Raw genomic sequence first — 18,987 nt, forward strand, 5'->3', positions numbered from 1 at the left:
GGAGTGCACCCCGTGATGGTAGTTGAGAACAGAGTTGCCACTCACAGGTGGAGACTGGGTGATACTCAGACCCCTCTTGGGAGCTGGCTTGACCAAACAAATCATGTAGTTTCCTGAAAGATGAAACTACTGCCTGGAGGCCAGGGGATTACTATAGATCTGCACTGCACACTTTGAACTTGGTTTAATTAGGGGAGGCTGCATGATCTAATGCATGGACACTGGGACTGGGAGTCAGGAGGTCAGGAAACCTGGGTTCTCTTCTCTCCCACTGACCTGTCATGTGAGCTTGGCCCAGTCACTCTCCCTCTGCGCTTCAGTTTCCCCGTCTGTAAAATGGAGATGATGATAGCTGGTTTTGTAAAGTGCTTTGGCACCTACGGATGAAAAGTGCTACAGAAGAGCTAACTGATAGTGTTTGTTCTTTAACTTCTCCGAAGTGTCACTAGAGTGTTTATTTTACACCCTCTTGCTGCATTTCGTCTGTACTGAAGACACTTCCCATTGCTCATTTTACTCTAGAAACGTTTCCATTTTCCGGGGAGGAGGATGTGAGTGACCCAGAGGCTTTGAAGTCTTTACTTTCCCTGCAGTGGAAGAATAAAGCACATAACTTCCCAGCTGAGCGAAAATTCAATGCAGCTGCTGCCCTGAGTGAGCCCTACTGTGCTGTCTGTACCCTCTTCTACCCTTATAACCAGGTAATTTCGGATACTGCTGCGGATGGGTGGGTCAGTGGAGGGTATGGCATAGTGGGTATTTCAGTCAGATTAGTGTGGGTTTATTTTCATGGTGTTGGTGTGGTGATCTAGGCTTTTATTGTAAATTGATAAGTCAGAACCCTAGGTTTGTGTGCCATAGAGATGTATCTGGAAATAGCAGAGACAGTGGGAAAAGCGTATTGGCTTTTCATCTTACCTTGCATTCATTTTTAATTTTACTTAAGTAAAACAGAAATTCCATGACAAGGGAGTATGCCGTTAACCTCAGATTGTCTTGTGTTGAGCTCTGCCACAGAATTTTTGTGTGACCTTCAGTACCTCACTTAATCTCTCTGCCTCAGTTACGTTATCTGCAAATGGGAATACTGCCCACCTCAGAGGGATGGTGTGAGAACTGATGTGCAAAGCTCTTTGAGATCCTCTGATGGGGAACACGATAAGTGCAAATTATTATTATTATTAATGTTGTCTACACAAGGCCACCAGGACTGTGCAAAACTTGCCCTTCTCCTAAAAACTGGTGGACCACATGCTTTTTCTCCTCTTCCTCAATCAACATTCGGAGCTTGACAACTTCTCAAGCTGAGTAGGTGCAGCTCAGGGGTCCCTAAAGAGAAAGCAGTCTCTGCTCTCTGTGGGTACATCTATACTGCAACAAAACAAAAAAACCCAACCCACAACAGAGAGTCTCATAGCCTGCGTGAACTGACTTGGGCTTGAGGGACTTGCACAGCAGTGTTAAAAAGAGCAGCGTAGACATTTCTCTGAGAGAACCCTCCTTACTGGGTTTCTGAGCCTAAGCTCCTGCCCAAGCTGGAATGTCTACACTAATATTTTTAGCCCCATAGCATGAGCCTGCGTCAGTTGACCCAGGCTCTGAGACTTGCCGCCGCAGGTTTTTTGGTTTTTATAGTGTAGATGTACCCTGAGACACTCTGCCTGATTGAAAGAGGAATCTACCTGGATCTGTTTTTACGCTCGCCAGGTTGTTTGAAATTTGAGGGTGGATTTGCAAAATGCTGACCGAGAGTAATGTCAGGTCCTTCTGTGGTTTTGTCCCTACCTAGGAGAGGCCAACCTCAGTGCTACTGAATTGAACATACACTACAGGATCCCTCTTTTCCCAGGCTAATACAGGCAGCTGTAACATTTCAGTTACACGAGCAATGGTGTTGGTCTCGGTTTTAAAAATTAATGATTGGAGCCTGAGCTTAGTGTAATGCAGGAGGCACTGTCCAAGGCAGCAGAAAGGAGATATGCATATGTAAATCTTTATGGTGTCTCATTTGTTTTCATTTTCTAATCATTTGAGGAAATCAGAGATAATACCCAGAAAGGTTTTCTGGGCACGTCCAGTCTCCCTCGCTTGCCATAAGAGGCTGCTGGGATTTAAAGTTATGGGAACTTGGGTTTAAGATGCAGATTTTCTTGGCAGTCATTGCCAAGCAAAACATTGGGAACCAAATCTAACCCTGCCCCACCTATCAAGTGTATATTATAAATCAGACCACACAGGATGAGAGGCATCCAAAATTCGTAAAGCCTCTCAAGATGTTAAATTCTTCTGTGCATGGCGTACACAGTGCTGATAACTTAGCTGTGTCTGGCGTAAATACCAAAGCTGCTCGTTTCAAGGGGATTGGAAAAAATAAGAAGTAACACACTGACACATTTGGGTCCTGTAGTGGTTTACAGGAGCAGACATTAATACATACAGTGCTGCTGCACTTGCATGTGCATCGAATTGGTACTCAGCGTGAGTTAGCCTTGTAGCCCTGTAGTAATAGGGTACTCTGTGTGTGTGTAAATATGTATGAATATATTTGTATGCAGCCATGTGTAATTACCCTCACACCCCCTATAGGTGTAGAGACAGAATCACATGGCAAAGAAGAGCGTTTTTTATCAGTTTAAATATGCTTGTTCCAACATCCTATCCCCCAGTTACTAGTTTGATGGCCTTCTATTTTCTCGCATCCAGTTCCACTAAGGTATCAACTTTTCAGAGATGTACTGAATCTCTTCCCCCTTTATTTTAAAACACTGGGAATAAAAATCCTAGTGGGCCTCTTGCTGTCCCAGCAGATATGGGTGACTTTTTAAAAAAAAATATATGATTAGTGCAGTATTTTTTTGTTCAAATGTGCTTTAGCCCCATTCACATGTGTGTGTGTTGCTTTCCCTTAGAGTTCAAGTAGTGTTTTGAAAACTGGTATTTAAAATCACACATGCAAATCTTTGCACCAGAAATCCTAGCACACTCATCCATTCAGGGAACAGAAACATACAATGCTATTCATCTGACCACTTGCATTGAAGCACTGCATCCAGGCTTCTGAATATTCACAAGCAAAAAGTAAGATTAGAGTAAAAATTCCATCCACTGAATTTGAACATCAGCTTTAAGGAATTTTCAATTTGCTTCCAGATATTTCATGAGCAGGAAGGCAAAATTTGTTAGATATGTTATTTGCTCAACTCTGCCCCAGTTTGTCCCTGCATAAGTAGGGCACATGGAGCCAGAAACAGCTCTGTGTTCACTTGGGGCATGCGTGTTTTAAAAAAAATCCCTGATTTATTCTGCAGACAGGAAATAAAGTCTCTCTCCAGGACTGCATGATGCTGCTGTATAATGGATTGTGAGGAGACTTGGGTGCAGCTTGGCTGTTTAATCTATTGTTTTTAACTCTGGTTTACTACCAGAAACCTTTAAATGTCCTTCTGAAGAAATTCTTGCTGAAAGAACAGGAGAGGCTGCGGAAGGGGAGGGTAGATCTTGCTTATTCTGTTGAAATCTTCTTCTTCTGCAGCATTTGGGGATTTGATCTTATTTTATAAAAGTATAAACACAAAAATAGTGAATGCTGCTCATTATTCTAATGAGCCTCCCTGAGCTTCCAAACCAAACGACAAATCCCAGGGCACATCCTGTTGGAACGGAGGGGAGTGACAAGATTCTTGTCATGTGAGCTAGGAGTTTGGATAAGAGCACTTGTTGCATGGTTGCAAACAGCATGAGCTAGTGAGGATTGATTTTTCACAAGGGCAATATTCTTTGAATTTTAGAACAGTTGGTGGATGGGCAAAGTGGAGACTCTGTGTACCACTGTTTCCTTTTCCTTCTTAAGTCCTTACAGATGGATAAAGAGTCTGTCCAGGTCTCCACAGGGGAGAGCTCCTCCTTGCTCCAGCTTTCAAAGTGTGGACAGAAGACAAAGCCTCTGATCCCTGAGATGTGCTTTACCTCAGGTGGTGAAAACACAGAGCCCCTTCCTTCAAACTCGTACATTGGAGAAGATGGAACCAGCCTCCTGATATCCTGTGCCAAGTGCTGCCTGCAGGTTCATGCAAGTGAGTGTTCCTCCTTCCCCACTAAGGGCTCTGGGCATTCAGACACTTGTAAGCTCCTTTACACCTATGCTTTCTGCATTTGGACACTTTCTGGACATGCCTGCGGTTCCTGCCACATTCCCTTTCTTCAGGTCCTATACTAATATGCATATACATTTCCTCTTCGTTGTGTTCTCAGGTCTGTCCTAGCTATGACCATCCTTGCATATATCTGTACATCTGCTTTCTGTTCCTCTTCTGCTCCCCCTGGAATTATTTTCTCTGGTCAGAGGGAAGGAGGGAGAGCGAATAAGGGAGAGATCAGGTCCTGCCTGATGGAAGCTCCCTTCTTATGCAGGCTTCTTTCATATAAACTCCCAATGTGCAGCCTCTCTCCCTAAGCCATGCTGGTGAGTCCAGGGGATGTGGAAGCCAGGCGAATACAGCAATGCCACCTTAGACATGTAAGTCAGGTGGGGGACGCTAAGTAGAAATCGTTAGCTTGTGTGATCAGGCATGGTACTGATTAAAAGCTGCTCACGGGGAAACACCTGAGGAAGCGAAAACAGGTACATTCACTGCAGTGCGTCAGCCTCCATTTCTAGAGTGGATTGGGAACGTCCCCTGTTACAACCCCAAGGGCAGTGTTCAATAGCAACTGAAACTACAGCAGCTCAGCCTCTAAAATGTTTTCAGCTATAGATTGGGCTCCCATTGAGATACTATCTTTTAGAGGAAAGTCCATTATTTTATTGGGCACTTTTCTCCTTGTGACACATCTATTACAGACTGGCTTTCTCAAAGCCTGCATGAACAGAATGGTAATTTGGGTTCCGGAGGGTCTCATGAGGACAAAGAAGTTCTTAAATTTCTCTCCCAAAACTTGTGCCATTGACATACTCTCTTCCCAGGCCACTATGGGGAACTGACTGGAGCTTTTAAAGGTCAACCAGTGTCTAAAGTCCTTCTGCCGCCCCCCCCGCCCCTCCATCTGCACTACTGAAACAGGATATTGCATCCTTTTGCTGTGGTGGGAAATAGAATCCTGAAATCTCCCTTCAGCAATTAAGACGACAGAGCATCATTCTCGGAGATCTTTTGAAATGAAAAGTATAAAACCACCTGATTGAAGCAGCAACGAGTGGAGCCATGGCTCATTACATACCTCTTCCTTGCTCACTTGCACCGTGTAATGTAATGATTCCTGGCCAGTTTTACACTTGCGCTTCCATAAGAGAATCCTCCAAGAGAAATGGCCATCTTTGTTGAATGATTGCACAGCTGGGGCAGACAATGAGCCTTTTGCTAGTGTTAAAAAGAGTACTGGTGCCAGCAGTTCCAGGTGAGTTACATGGGGAGCAGAATGGAAGAAAAGGGAATAAAAAGTGCGTTAAGAATTCTATCTCCCATGCTATTACTACAGAGAGAGTGCAGTATGAATATACCAACTGTACATCATATTCATGGGGATTCAGGTTGAAATTACTTCTAACTAGTTTTGCACTTACATGTGGTTATCAGTGATGATGCCCTGTTAGAAATGAGGAAACTCCAGAGCAGATATCTTTGAGCAGATCCTGCTTCTGGAGGTATCTTAGTTTCTTTCTGCCTGCTGTTTTACCTGTTTTGGCCATTGTCAGTGCAAGGAGTCTGACCCTATGGGCATGTAAAGTACCATTTATGTACATCATACTTTGGAACCCAGAAATTGCCAAGTAAGCCACTTACAATCCTAAGAACATAAGAATGGTCAGACCAAAGGCCCATCCAGCCCAGTATCCTGTCTACCAACAGTGGCCAATGCCAGGTGCCCCAGAGGGAGTGAATCTAATAGGTAATGATCAGTGATCTGTCTCCTGCCATCCATCTCCACCCTCTGACAAATAGAGGCTAGGGACACCATTCCTTACCCATCCTGGCTAATAGCCATGAATGGACTTAGCCTCCATGAATTTATCCAGTTCTCTTTTAGACCCTGTTATAGTCCTAGCCTTCACAACCTCCTCAGGCAAGGAGTTCCACAGGTTGACTGTGCACTGTGTGAAGAACTTCCTCTTATTTCATTTAAATCTGCTGCCCATTAATTTCATTTGGTGGCCCCCAGTTCTTATATTATGGGAACAATTAATAACTTTTCCTTATTCACTTCCTCCACACCACTCATGATTTTATATACCTCAATCATATCTCTCCGCCCCTCCCCCTTAATCTCCTCTTTTCCAAGCTTAAAAGTCCTAGCCTCTTTAATCTCTCCTCATATGGGACCCGTTCCAAACCCCTAATCATTTTAGTTGCCCTTCTCTGATCCTTTTCTAATTCCAGTATATCTTTTTTGAGATGAGGGGACCACATCTGTATGCAGTATTCAAGATGTGGGCGTACCATGAATTTATATAAGGGCAATAAAATATTCTCAGTCTTATTCTCTATCCCTTTTTTTAATGATTCCTAACAACCCATTTGCTTTTTTGACTGCCGCTGCACACTGCGTGGACGTCTTCAGAGAACTATCCACGATGACTCCAAGATCTTTCTCCTGACTTGTTGTTGCTAAATTAGCCCCCATCATATTGTATGGAAAAAATAACTCCAAGTATACAATGTGCGTTACTTTACATTTATCCACATTAAGTTCATTTGCCATTTTGTTGCCCAGCCACTTAGTTTTGTGAGATCTTTTTGAGGTTCTTCACAGTCTGCTTTGGTCTTGGCTATCTTGAGCAGTTTAGTATCATCTGCAAACTTTGCCACCTCACTGTTTACCCCTTTCTCCAGATCATTTATGAATACGTTGAATAGGATTGGTCCTAGGACTGACCCTTGGGGAACACTGCTAGTTACCCCTCTCCATTCTGAAAATTTACCATTTATTCCTACACTTTGTTCCCTGTCTTTTAACCAGTTCTCAATCCATGAAAGGATCTTCCCTCTTATCCCATGACAACTTAATTTACATAAGAGCCTTTGGTGAGGGACCTTGTCAAAGGCTTTCTGGAAATCTAAGTACACTATGTCCACTGGATCCACCTGGTCCACGTTTGTTGACCCCTTCAAAGAACTCTAATAGATTAGTAAGACATGATTCCCCTTTACAGAAACCATGTTGACTTTTGCCCAACAATTTATGTTCTTTTATGTGTCTTGATAACTTTATTCTTTACTATTGTTTCAACTAATTTGCCCGGTACTGACGTTAGACTTACCGGTCTGTAATTGCCAGGATCACCTCTAGAGCCCTTTTTAAATAGTGGTGTTACATTAGCTATCTTCCAGTCACTGGGTACAGAAGCTGATTTAAAGGACAGGTTACGAACCATAGTTAATAGTTCCGCAATTTCACATTTGAATTCTTTCAGAACTCTTGGGTGAATGCCATCTGGTCCCGGTGACTTGTTACAGTTAAGTTTCTCAATTAATTCCAAAACCTCCTCTAGTTATACTTCAATCTGTGACAATTCCTCAGATTTGTCTCCTACAAAAGATGGCTCTGGTTTGGGAATCTCCCTAACATCCTCAGTCATGAAGACTGAAGCAAAGAATTCATTTAGTTTCTCCACAATGAGTTTATTGTCTTGAAGTGCTCTTTTTGTATCTCAATCGTCCAGGGGCCCCATTGGTTGTTTAGCAGGCTTCCTGCTTCTGATGTATTTAAAAAAAAAATTTTGTTATTACCTTTTGAGTTTTTGGCTAGCTGTTCTTCAAACTCCTTTTTGGCTTTTCTTACTACATTTTTGCATTTACTTTGGCAGTGTTTATGCTCCTTTCTATTTATCTCACTAGGATTTGACTTCCACTTTTTAAAAGATGCCTTTTTATCTCGCACTGCTTCTTTTACACGGTTGTTAAGCCAAGGTGGCTCGTTTTTAGTTTTTACTGTGTTTTTTAATTTGGGGTATACATTTAAGTTGAGCCTCTATTATGGTGTCTTTGAAAAGTGTCCATGCAGCTTGCAAGGATTTCAGTCTAGTCACTGTACCTTTTAATTTCTGTTTAACCTTCTCAATCTTCTCACTTGTTCAAATGTTGACCTACTAGGCGAACCAGTTATCGAGGCTTTATGAGAGAGGGTAGTTAATACCATGGTTTCTGTGAACCTCTGTTGTTCTTGGGAGCACCTGGGGTTATGGAATAGTTTCTGAGATGCATTTTCATAGTGTCTGTGTTGCTGTTTGTGACCATGTTAGTTTATCACAGAAGACATATATGTCTGTTTCTTTAGAGAGGCAAGATGGGTGAGGTAATATCTTCTACCGGAAAGGTCCCAGACCTGAAGAAGAGCTCAGGGTAGCTTGAAAGCTTGTCTCTTTCACCAACAGAAGTTGGTTCATTAAAAAATATTACCTCACCCATGTTCTCTAATATCCTGGGACCAACACAGCTGCAACAACACTACAAACCACTCTGTTTTTGATTATTATGCCCAAGAGAGGACTTCCGATGGCAGCTGGTTGAAGGTGCTGGTCTTCGTCAGGAGTATTGTAGATTCCACAGCATCCAGTTAAGATTTGCACTAGTATTAGGAGGTGTGGTAGATTACTATTCTGCTCTTTGACCTTGGCAGATGGAAAGAATTATTTGACTTGTAGCCACAAAATTTGCTTTTATGGTCTCAGCTTTATAGACAAGAGCAGTTGAGCACAAATGTCTGTTGTGGAGAATTAGAATAAAGGATGAACTTCTCTTGCATCCACAAGATGGTCGCTGCCGGCACATGATGTGTAGTATGTTGACATAGGGTGAGTGCACCCATGATAGAGATGGCTTTCTCATCTTGGAGATAGTCGTCACTGGAGAGTTGAGTCTCTTTATCCAGGACGTGCATACATCTCCAGTAGAAAGGCATGCAGGAACAAAGTTAGCAAGCCAAATTCTGATTTGGAGAGAGTGTTGTGTATATGAATAAAGCAAAGTTAATCTGCGGTCATAGACTGAGCCTGGTGCATTCTGCTAATCGGGTTTAACTATGCTCGACCCATGAGGCTTGGGTTTAGCTGCTTCACTCTAGTCTAATGTTGCAGGTGCCTCCCTGTCTCCTTGTCACTGTCTGTTTACACGAGTAGATTGCAGTATCCGTTTGACTTTGGTGTGGTGAGACCAGTTTTCTCACTCTGTAGAATGGCACTACAGCATCGGGGCTTATTGAAGCTGGGCTGGCTGAGTGCTGTAAAACTGCTGAGCAGGCCACTTATTGCAGTCCGATTTGGAGGAGTCTCACCCAGCTGTGTTAGGCTGTGACAATGGGAGGGATGCCAGGAAACCTTGGCCAAGGTTTCTAGGCCCTTGAGGCGCTGACACACCCTATTGAGGGGAGAGAGTAGTTACTTGGCTTGTTTTCTAGCCTCGTTGCATTAACTATTGATTCTGGGCTTCAATCACTCTCATTCCCCTCCACGCACACCTCTTCCCCTCTCTCTTGCATAGCTATTTCTGGGAGCTGAAAGGCTCCTATTTATTTAAAAGAATGAGATTTTGCATCTTAGCTACATTCAGAAGCACCGTGGCTCCTGAGGAAACAGACAGCAGCACTCAAAGGTTAAAATTTAGTCTGAGCAGTTCTAGTCTGGCTGGTTTGCTCTTAATAAGCAAGATTTAATTTATTTTCTGAAAACAAACATGAATATCAAATATGTTTCTCATCGTAGTTTCTCCTTTAGGCTCCTTTTTTCTTTCATTCTTTAGTTTGTCTCTCTCCTTCTCTCATCTGAGAGCTGTGTTACTTCAGAAGATTCCCCCCTCAAGTCCAGAGGTCCCCCGACCTGTGGTCTTGAAACAAGAAATCAGTGCTGAAATTTCACAGTCTGTTCCACACAGGTTTGGGCTCCACAGATATTTCACTTAAGGGCTTAAAATAGAAACTCATGTCAGCTTCCTAATCAGTTTTCCAAACTCTGTCACCCCGCCTCTTTTGCCAGGTCTGGATTGGATCTGCTTTCATGACCTGTCGCGTGATGGAAAGGAACTTCATATGCAGGAGGCAACCATAGGTGTATATTATTGATTGTTTTCTGAGGTTGTCTGCCTGGTTTAGGTAGCTGCTTGTTACGGAGCTGGGTCCTGTGTCGCCCTCACTGATAGCTGAATATTTACCTTCAGTTTACCCAAGTTATTAACACTAAGTATTGCAGAGCTTTGTGTACTAGAGACCCTTTTGGCCTGTTCAGCTGAGATGGTAGCACCTTGATTTCCAGCTTTTAGTGTGTTAAGCTGAAAATTTCTCATGAGGTGCTTGGGAGGAAGGATGGCCCATGGTTAGCCTGGGATTCCCCCAGGTTCAGTTCCCTGCTTCACCACTGACTTCCTGTGTGATGTGCAACAGTAAGCATATAGAGTGTTTAATTCCCCACTGCTAGATTATTTGAAGGGAAAAGGGGTAGAATAAAGTATAGTCCTACTCAATCTTTCTGCAAAGATGGCTGCACCAGCTGGGTTTAAATCAGCTCATCATTCTTACCCCTTTTGATGTGTCCATTTAGTGTAGCAGTAGGGGCATATCTTCTGAGACCAATCTCTTGAATGTAGTGCCAGACATCTCCTCCTGACCTCTGGCCCTAGGAAGGCGTTGGGGTTTCACATTCTACTTCATTAGTGTGTGACATCAATCCTAGCTGCCCTACCCCTAGGTGACTCCTCTTCCTTGTCATGTATGTATTGTGGTCTCTTGGGTTTTGAATCTGGTTATTCCAAATGCTGTGTCTAATTTCCAAGGTGCATCTAACCTGAACGATCAGCAGTGGGCTTCACGTATGTGTTGCCAAGAGTGAGAAGAATACTTTGGTTTCTTTCAGGTTGCTATGGAATACGTCCTGATCTGGTGAATGAAGGCTGGTCTTGTTCACGGTGCTCAGCCAATGCATGGGCAGTGGTAAGCATCTACTGTAGTGGAGACTGGAAAGGAAAGGTTTTGGGGAGAATTAACTGGATGCTTCAACACCGAGGGAAGGTGGGGAGACAAAGTATTTCCCTGCCTGCTGTTGCCCCATCTTAATAAATCTCTGTGGAGGTTTTGTTTGGGATTGCCTTGGTTGCCTTTCCAATTAGTCTTTTCGATGGTTTTTTACTGTAGGACTGCTGCCTGTGTAATCTCAGGGGAGGAGCTCTTCAAATGACCACTGATGGAAGGTAGGTAGCATTTCAAATGTCTTGCATGTATACTAGAGAGACAAGGTGAGTGAGATAATATCTTTTATTGGACCAGCTTCTTTGGAAAGCTCTCACCAACAGAATAAGTAAGATTTATTGGTCCACTAAAATATATCACCTCGCCCACCTTGTGTCTCTAATATCCTGGACCAGCACAGCTACCACTACGCTGCATTGCACGTATACCAGCAGTCTCATCCAAGCACTAGTGCAAGTAATTTTGTTTGTTGTAAACACTGGTCATGGTGCTCCAATGTGGGAGCGAAATTTTGCCTCACATGCATAATTGCTGCTCTCTAGAGTGGATGGGTGAACTGAGATGGCTGTGCTGTCCTACTCTTTCTCTGCTCTTAAGGGTCTGATTCTGTGTGGCACTGAACACCTTTAATGTCATTGACTTCAAAGGCAGCACCTTTCAGACAGTGCTCAGCACCATGCAGGCACAGTTCCCTATTGAAGAAAGTTGATCCCAGTTGTTCCAGAGACCTTTATCTAGTGCAGTGCATGATTAATAACCAGATGCTAATATTACCAGTGCTGCCAACTCTCATAAATGTGTCCAGATACTATAGAAGGGAAACCGGGAGAAATGTTAACAGCCCTCTAGAGTTTGTTCATCCCATAAATGTGCCAAAAAAAATTAAAAAATATGGCAGCTTCTAATTTCTCTGATTTCCAGGTGGATCCATATAATCTGTGCTATTGCTGTCCCAGAGGCCCGTTTCCTCAACGTAATAGAGCGCCATCCTGTGGACATCAGTGCTATTCCAGAGCAGCGGTGGAAACTGGTAGGTGCTTCCTGGGGATTGTTTGAGTAATAGCAGGGCTTGGCTTAGCTAGTGAGGAAAAACATTAAATGTTGTGTAGGAGCCTCAGGCTGCAAGGGCTGGAGGATGTTCTCCTATTTATCACCAGAAATGCTTCAGGAAGCAGTACCCTTTGGATATGTCTGAGAGGGTCTGCTTTCCCTTAAAATGTTTCACTTTCTCTATCAGGAAATCTTTCCCATCTCCATTGTCTGTGCAGAAATTAACACATGCCCCCTTGTGGTCATCTCGATAAGGAGGGAATCGGGAGAAGATAGATCAATAGAAATTCAGCTCCTGGCATGTAACCTAATTTCTTTCTGTGGTGGTTGCAATAGCTTCATCCCAGGGGATTAATGATTATATAGAATCAATGAGTCTTGGCTTGGCCTAGGGTGCTATGTTCTCCCAGTTGGTTCTGAATACCCCTCTGCTATGGGTGCATTTGGTAAGATAAATTGTGCTTTTTGCTTTTCTTTTGTGTGGGAGTCAGTTTTGGACAGCAAGAGTGGGATATGGTGGGGGAAGATGTCATTAGTACTGATGTATTCGGTAGTTAGTGCTGATGTATTTGTTAACTGTGCAGCTATTCAGTGTAGGCAGCCCAGCCCTTCCTGGATGAGAGGTTAAGAAGAATCTGTGTATGCTTCTAGAGTTATTCTTCTGTTGTGCAAATGGGTTTTGTACACAAATGTGAATGTAAAAAGCATTCATTATTCAGGTTGCATGATGGAACAATGTGATGCGAGAGTGATAAATCTTGAAGCACCAGCTCTTTATGGATCGTCTGACATTTCCAGCATGCATCCTCTTCATTACCACCACTTGTAACGATGAATTAAAAATCCTTTTACACAGAAGTCGCTTGTATTGCTTAATGGGGCCTCACAAAAAAACCTGTTAACTCCTGCATGACTGCCCTGCAACTGTGCAGCATCCGTCACTGAGTCTATGCAGCATCACTTTGTCATAGTGAACTCCAGACTGCTTGGCATGGGTCTGTGTGGGAGGACTCTGTGATTAAAGGGGAAGACTTTACAGGCAGAAGATAATTAGAGGGGTATGGCGTGTGTATTGGGGGTGTGGGAGAGAGAACCACAAATTGTGGGGGCAGGAAAGTGAAGGTGAGCATTGGGAAGCCTTTGGTGTGATGCTACTGGATTCAGTAACAAGTTTCCATGGATTTCTGTCCACTGTGCAGCATTTTGCAGGTGTCCAAGGCATCATGGATTTAATAGGCCTTCATCTGAAGCATTTATTTGTACAACACCTGACTCAATTGGCCCATGATCCTGATTAGGGCCTTTGAGCTGTACCTCATCTTACATGGTACCCTGCATGGACCAACAGTCCAATCCAGTATCGTGGTAAATTCCATGTTCCTCCTTTAGCTGCAGTAGACATTTTAAGAAAACCATTCTTTGTAGTAGCTTACTTGTGTTGCGGGTCTCACTGAGAACAGCTGGACTCAGCTGCCGCAGTTTTTGGGAGGAAGAGAAACACTACTTTTCTAGGGGTGAAATGAGCTTGACTCTTACCAGGCAGAGCGTGTGGGGATTTGTTGGATAAGCTGGTGGGTTTTGTTGTGTAGGGCAAGGGAAGTAATATTGGAGATGACAGAATACTAAAATAGTATCCTTCCTTCATATGGCATCCCAGTCAGCTCTGCTTTATACACAGGTCAGCCCAAACATACCCTTGTACGCATCCCCACATCAACAGTGTCTTTTTCTCACACCCTGCAAAGTTAAGAAATGAAAAGAACCAGATTTTCATAAGTGCCTATAGAGAGGTTCATGCACACGCTTGACATGTATGCGCAAGAAGTAGGTGGGTTGAGTTTCATGCCTAAGGCATTACAGGGTTTGAGAGTGCTAAGGCTTGCCAGATTTGCTAAATTGCTTGGGCACGGCAGGGTGAGTGAAGGACAGTGTGGGAGTAAGAGTGACTGACTGATAGCGTGGTCTAAAGCTAAGTAGAGTATGGGCAGCAGCTGTGAGCTTCTCCTATACAGCTCTACCGGTATACCTCAGACTAGTCATACCCAGCCTGAAGCAGTCCCTACTCTTCTCAGCCAGGGACCCCGCTCAGATCTGTTAACACAGCCTCCGCTGTTTCAGTCCTGAATAGATGGACAGTCTTGCTGAATTGTATAGTGGCTTTTCTTCCATGAATGAACATCCGCTAGGGCATGGGGCCAAAATTGTCCCTTATGGTTTCCTTCCTATTTCATGGGAGGTATAGAATTTTCCCATTTGATGCCTCAGGTTGGAAATCAGGACACTTAGTTAGCCGTCTATTGTTCTAAGCACCCATAGCTCCCATTGGAAGTCAGTAAGAGCTGCACGTGCTAAGCACCCCCTGAAAAGCCTAGCATTAGGCACCTGATTTTGAAAATGTTAGTCTGTATGACCCACTATGCACTACTCCATCTTAATCAGAGCAGCCTTTCCCATTGTCTGCTGGAGTCTTAAATATTTTAAATTGTGTGCAGTTTATGCCACGATCACACATTACTCTGCTAGCAGGCAACATGGAGGAGCTCAGATATCTGCTTGGACACACATTCAGCTCTGAAGCTTCTGGCAAGATGCCACTGTGACCCTTGTAGAAAGTTTCTGCTACCCCTGCAGTAAGGACTAGTTTTAGGATGTAGGAAGTAGACTGACTCTCAGCACCTTTATCCCACACCACCAGAATGTCTGTTGTGTTTGTTTACTGTCTGCTTGCTAAGATCCCTTTTTGGCTTTTTACTTGTGGGTGCCATTATAATATATATGCACATACCAGTGCTGGAAACAACAATGTGTTGCAGCGTTACCATATATAATGCTGCGTTACTTTTATAGGTGTCATAACTAAGGGAAGATAAATTACATTTTGATCTGAAATTTGAGATGAGATGTAAAGTCAATGAGTCAGAGATACAAGGAGGCTTTGTTCTGGACGGTAGGATGTAAAGGAGAAAGTTCTTGAACTAGCAGCCCTGGTAAAATTGTATGAAGCGGTGCAGAGGAATTTTGAGCTAGATGAGCATGGGGGAGTACAGAGAAACATGGATTGTGAGATACCATGGAGCAAGTCCATGACGCTTTTGGCAAGTGCATCCTGATACAAATGGGGGAACCAGTGGAGTTGTTTGAAGAGGAGGACAGGAGGATTGTGGTCACCTTTCTTTTGTGTGTTAGAGGTGGGTAGAGGTATCCTGTATGTGGTGAGGCTTGTGGTGAACGTGGAGAAGGGAGTTGAAATCAAGGTGAGCAGAAGAGGAGGTAAGGCTGGAGATTTCAGTAGTGTTTGAGTTGAGGCAGATGTTGGTGAGAGCGTGGAGCTGGGATGAACAGACCCATGAACAGGACCTGGGAAAGGAGGGTGAAGAATGACAGGAAGGCCGTAGGTAGCTGAAGTAAATGAACTAGAGTAAAGAAGGGAGGTGGCGGGAGATACCTCTCCAGTGGATTCAAGTGCATTTTGTTACTGTTCACATCGCTTTTCCTTAGCAATGTGGGGGTGGTGGGGCAGCACACTCTGATGCAGGTGCAGGATGAGGACTTGGGGTGACTTGTTTGAAAACAGTTTCCAGCTGACCTGAGTATGTGCATAGGTGCTGAGGCCAGGGCCCCCCTTGAAAGCACAGACCTCTCAGTTCATTTGGGCATGCTGCAGCGTTCTAAAGAACGCAGTTTGCATGGCTTCTGATTAATAGTGTATTACAGGCCTGTATGTGTAAATTATGTATGACGTGGAAATTCAGAATAATTAGCTGTCATCCCTCACTGGAGTAAATGAATTGTAATGTTCATCATGCTGTAGACAGCCCATTCCTTACTCTTAGCTATGATCTGATTTTTTTCTGTGTGCATTTATTCAGAGTATTTTTCTCCCGTACCTTAGACATTCTTTCTCTTCCCACCTCCCCTTGCTCATTAATTCATATCTGTCGGAGCATCTTCCCCACAATACTCAGGACTTACAGGAACCATTAGTCACATGTCCCACACCTCTAGGTCTTCCATTCGTGCTCTGCTTTCACCATACTCCACACCTCAAGGTCCCTGTAACTTAAATTTTCCTTTCTCCTCCGATCATATTTGATCTGTCTAATCATTCCTTTTGGTCTGGCTCTTCTGCACAACAGAGTGTCTCTGCCACTGGGATGCCATTAGATTCATGTTAATCCCTCAGGCTTGGAAGCAGGCTTTACAGCAATAAAATCAGACTCTCTGTACTCAAGGGTTAATACTCCCTTGAGAGGCTGTATTGAGCACTTCGTATATCAGCGCTTGTCCCTGCTAGAGAGAGAATTAGGTATTGACAGTTTAATAATGAGATCTCATTGCTATTGACTTGCTCTCAGTGCTGTATTCCTGCTGTGCACTTTGCTGTGGTGCTTATCTACCTTTTGAACATGGCTTACGGCGCGATAAGGGCATAGCTTATTAAATACTAAAAACTACATTCAGGCAATGCGAAGGGCTTGACTTTGAGTAACAAACGCTAGGAATTCAGAGTGAAAGCACAGGACCAAATTCATCTCTCTCCAGTGATTTTGATACTTACAAGAGAAATGAACTTGACTTATTGCATCCACATACAGGAGTGTTACTGGTGTATCTGGGCATGATTGGGAGTGGCGGGAACGTATGAGGCAGAGTGATTTCCTCTCTTTGCTTGCTTGTTTGTTTTGTGAAAAACTGATCTTTATTTTCCAGAAATATACAAACTTATTCTCTCATTTCTCCATCTTCTTCTTCTTCTCTGATGTACAGGACAGTGTTACATCTTATCAAAACTTCACAAAGGTGTTCTGACAATATACCGTTTATGAATTCTTCTGTGTTTGCAAGCTGCATGTTCATGTAGCTGTCGACAGACACCAGGTAGCCCTTGTACTCCATTCCCAACTTCAGCTTCACCATCAACAGCTTCCCCGTCAACCCGTTCAGGAAGGGCTTCGGGTTCAGGGGCAAGCTCATGGTAACACAGCCTGGCACAAGGCAGCGGTAAAAACAAAAATTACCCGCAAGGCCGCATGTGTGCCCGATGGAGTCTAAAAGAAAGGGTGGGGAGAGGGAAATATCTGTCCCTCTTTGGGGCAGGGACAGTCTTTGTTACAGCACCTAGTACAGTTGATGCAAGGAAGGGAGTGGGGAAGGAAGGCTATGCCTGATGGCAGGAGCTGCAGAGGGAGGAAGGGTCTCACTCCCAGTGGAGAGGCGGGTTACTGATGTTTAGATGAGGAGAGGGGGAGGCCCAATACAGTGTTTTCTTCGGGAGCATAGTACCAATTTTCAGGTGACTAAAAAATTACCTCCTATCCCTATTCCCACCCACAATATATGAGGAGATGATTTCCATGTGATAAATATTTATCCCATACCTGTGTCCTGATCACTTGTCCATGAATCCATCTCCCCAGGATTCTATTCATATGAGTAGTTTGAAACCGTTGCATTCATTTTAAAGGGCAACCTCCCTCCCTCCCTCCACAAAATGTGGAATTTCCTCTTTCTCAAGTTATCCCAATCATCAGTGACAGCTTTTCTAGACATAAATGTTTTATGAACTAAGGCTGGGATTTCCAAATGAGCATATAGGAGTTAGGAGCTCAATTCCCCATGAAAGTCAGTGAATTCTGAACTCCCTGAGGCTCTGTTGGAAATCCCAGTCTAAAAGCTTAATATTCCACATTCCTGCAGGGCTGGAAATGGGAGTTTGATACCATTGGAGTGAGGGGCGATTCCCAGCTTCCCAGTGGTGCCCAGTGCTCAATGCCAATTCTGCAGTACCATGAGATACTGGACTTTTAAAACAAGGACATGTTTGTTTAGAAAGGCTATTTCAGATTCATTTCAAAGGTGTCTTAAAGCTTGTCTACACTTGAAAGTTAGTTTAGATTAAGGTAAGGTGTGAATTCAAAATGCAGTAGCTATTCTAGAGTAATTTCATCTGTGGACGCCCTTATTCTGGCATGGTAAGAATAATGAATAGTAGGTTAAAGTCTTGCTGGCTGCATAGCCAATGCATAATATTCTCATTCCAGAATTGGAATGCCTTGTTCCAGTTTAGTTTAATCTTCTTTCAAAGAGGATTAAGCGAACATGACACATTGATTCTAGAATAAGAGTGTCCATACACAAGAGTTATTCCTGAATATCTCTTTTGGAGTAACTCCATATGTAGACAAGACTTGACATTTATTATTTGCTTTCCTTTCTCTCTAATCCCTGCATAGTTGGACTCCTAGTAACCAAGGCAGCTAGCTTTACACAGAGGAATCCAAGAAACTGTCCAAATGGGGGGAGGCGGGTGGGACTTTAAAGCATTTTAAAACCTTTTTTGTAACATCTGTGGCGTATTCAAAATACATGGTGTACTGTGAATGTTTTATTTACCCAAGAGTGGCAAAGCAGTGAGTGAGTTACAACTTCAGATAATCCCACATAGATGCCAGTCAAACCATTATACCATGTCATCATGTATTCCGTGTGTATACGTGTAATAATAAAAAGGGCCTACTTAAAAATAAGATGTTAAACTGTTGTTGTGTTGTGTTGTTTTGTCCAGAGATGGAAAATTATCTATTCTAGCAACTTGTTTCCCAAGTTTCAGCTACAATGTGAATTAAAATGGGTACATTTAAAAATCTCTGGAGAACGGGGTGTATAATAATGCTTGTAGGTAATGCTGATACATTACACTCCAGAGAACATTGTCCCAAATTGTTTTTGTGAGGACTTAATCCATCAGACACATATTAGTCAATGGTGTCATTGATAGCTGTTTGAAAGATTAAAATGATGTCACCTTGTTGCTGTTCAGGGGAACAATAGTTCTGTGTGTCTGCTATATTTAGGATGTGTGTGTTTTGGCTCAGGATGGGTTCTAGATGAGTGCATATGGTTGAGCAGGCAGATCGAAAGGAATTTGACTACCCCTGTCTCTATTGTGCACTGCATGAGACATCCTCGATCCTGGTTGGGACCTCT

At 43.4% G+C, this 18,987-nt stretch overlaps 1 protein-coding gene and 1 pseudogene across 1 annotated transcript in view; one reads left to right on the top strand and one right to left on the bottom strand.

Annotated features, from left to right (window-relative positions):
* The window catches only part of KDM4B (lysine demethylase 4B), a 210,431-nt gene that overhangs the window by 139,444 nt on the left and 52,000 nt on the right, over positions 1-18,987 (top strand). Inside the window, exons 16-20 of the mRNA XM_074939369.1 lie at positions 523-701; positions 3,851-4,073; positions 10,838-10,914; positions 11,116-11,171; positions 11,872-11,980. Coding sequence (XP_074795470.1) covers positions 523-701; positions 3,851-4,073; positions 10,838-10,914; positions 11,116-11,171; positions 11,872-11,980 — 644 coding nt within the window. The remainder of the gene's footprint in view (positions 1-522; positions 702-3,850; positions 4,074-10,837; positions 10,915-11,115; positions 11,172-11,871; positions 11,981-18,987) is intronic.
* Positions 16,723-16,974, bottom strand: LOC141977745 (small nuclear ribonucleoprotein F pseudogene; annotated as a pseudogene).

The sequence above is a fragment of the Natator depressus genome, chromosome 25 (assembly GCF_965152275.1).
Source record: "Natator depressus isolate rNatDep1 chromosome 25, rNatDep2.hap1, whole genome shotgun sequence".
In the NCBI taxonomy this organism is placed as follows: Eukaryota; Metazoa; Chordata; order Testudines; family Cheloniidae; genus Natator; species Natator depressus.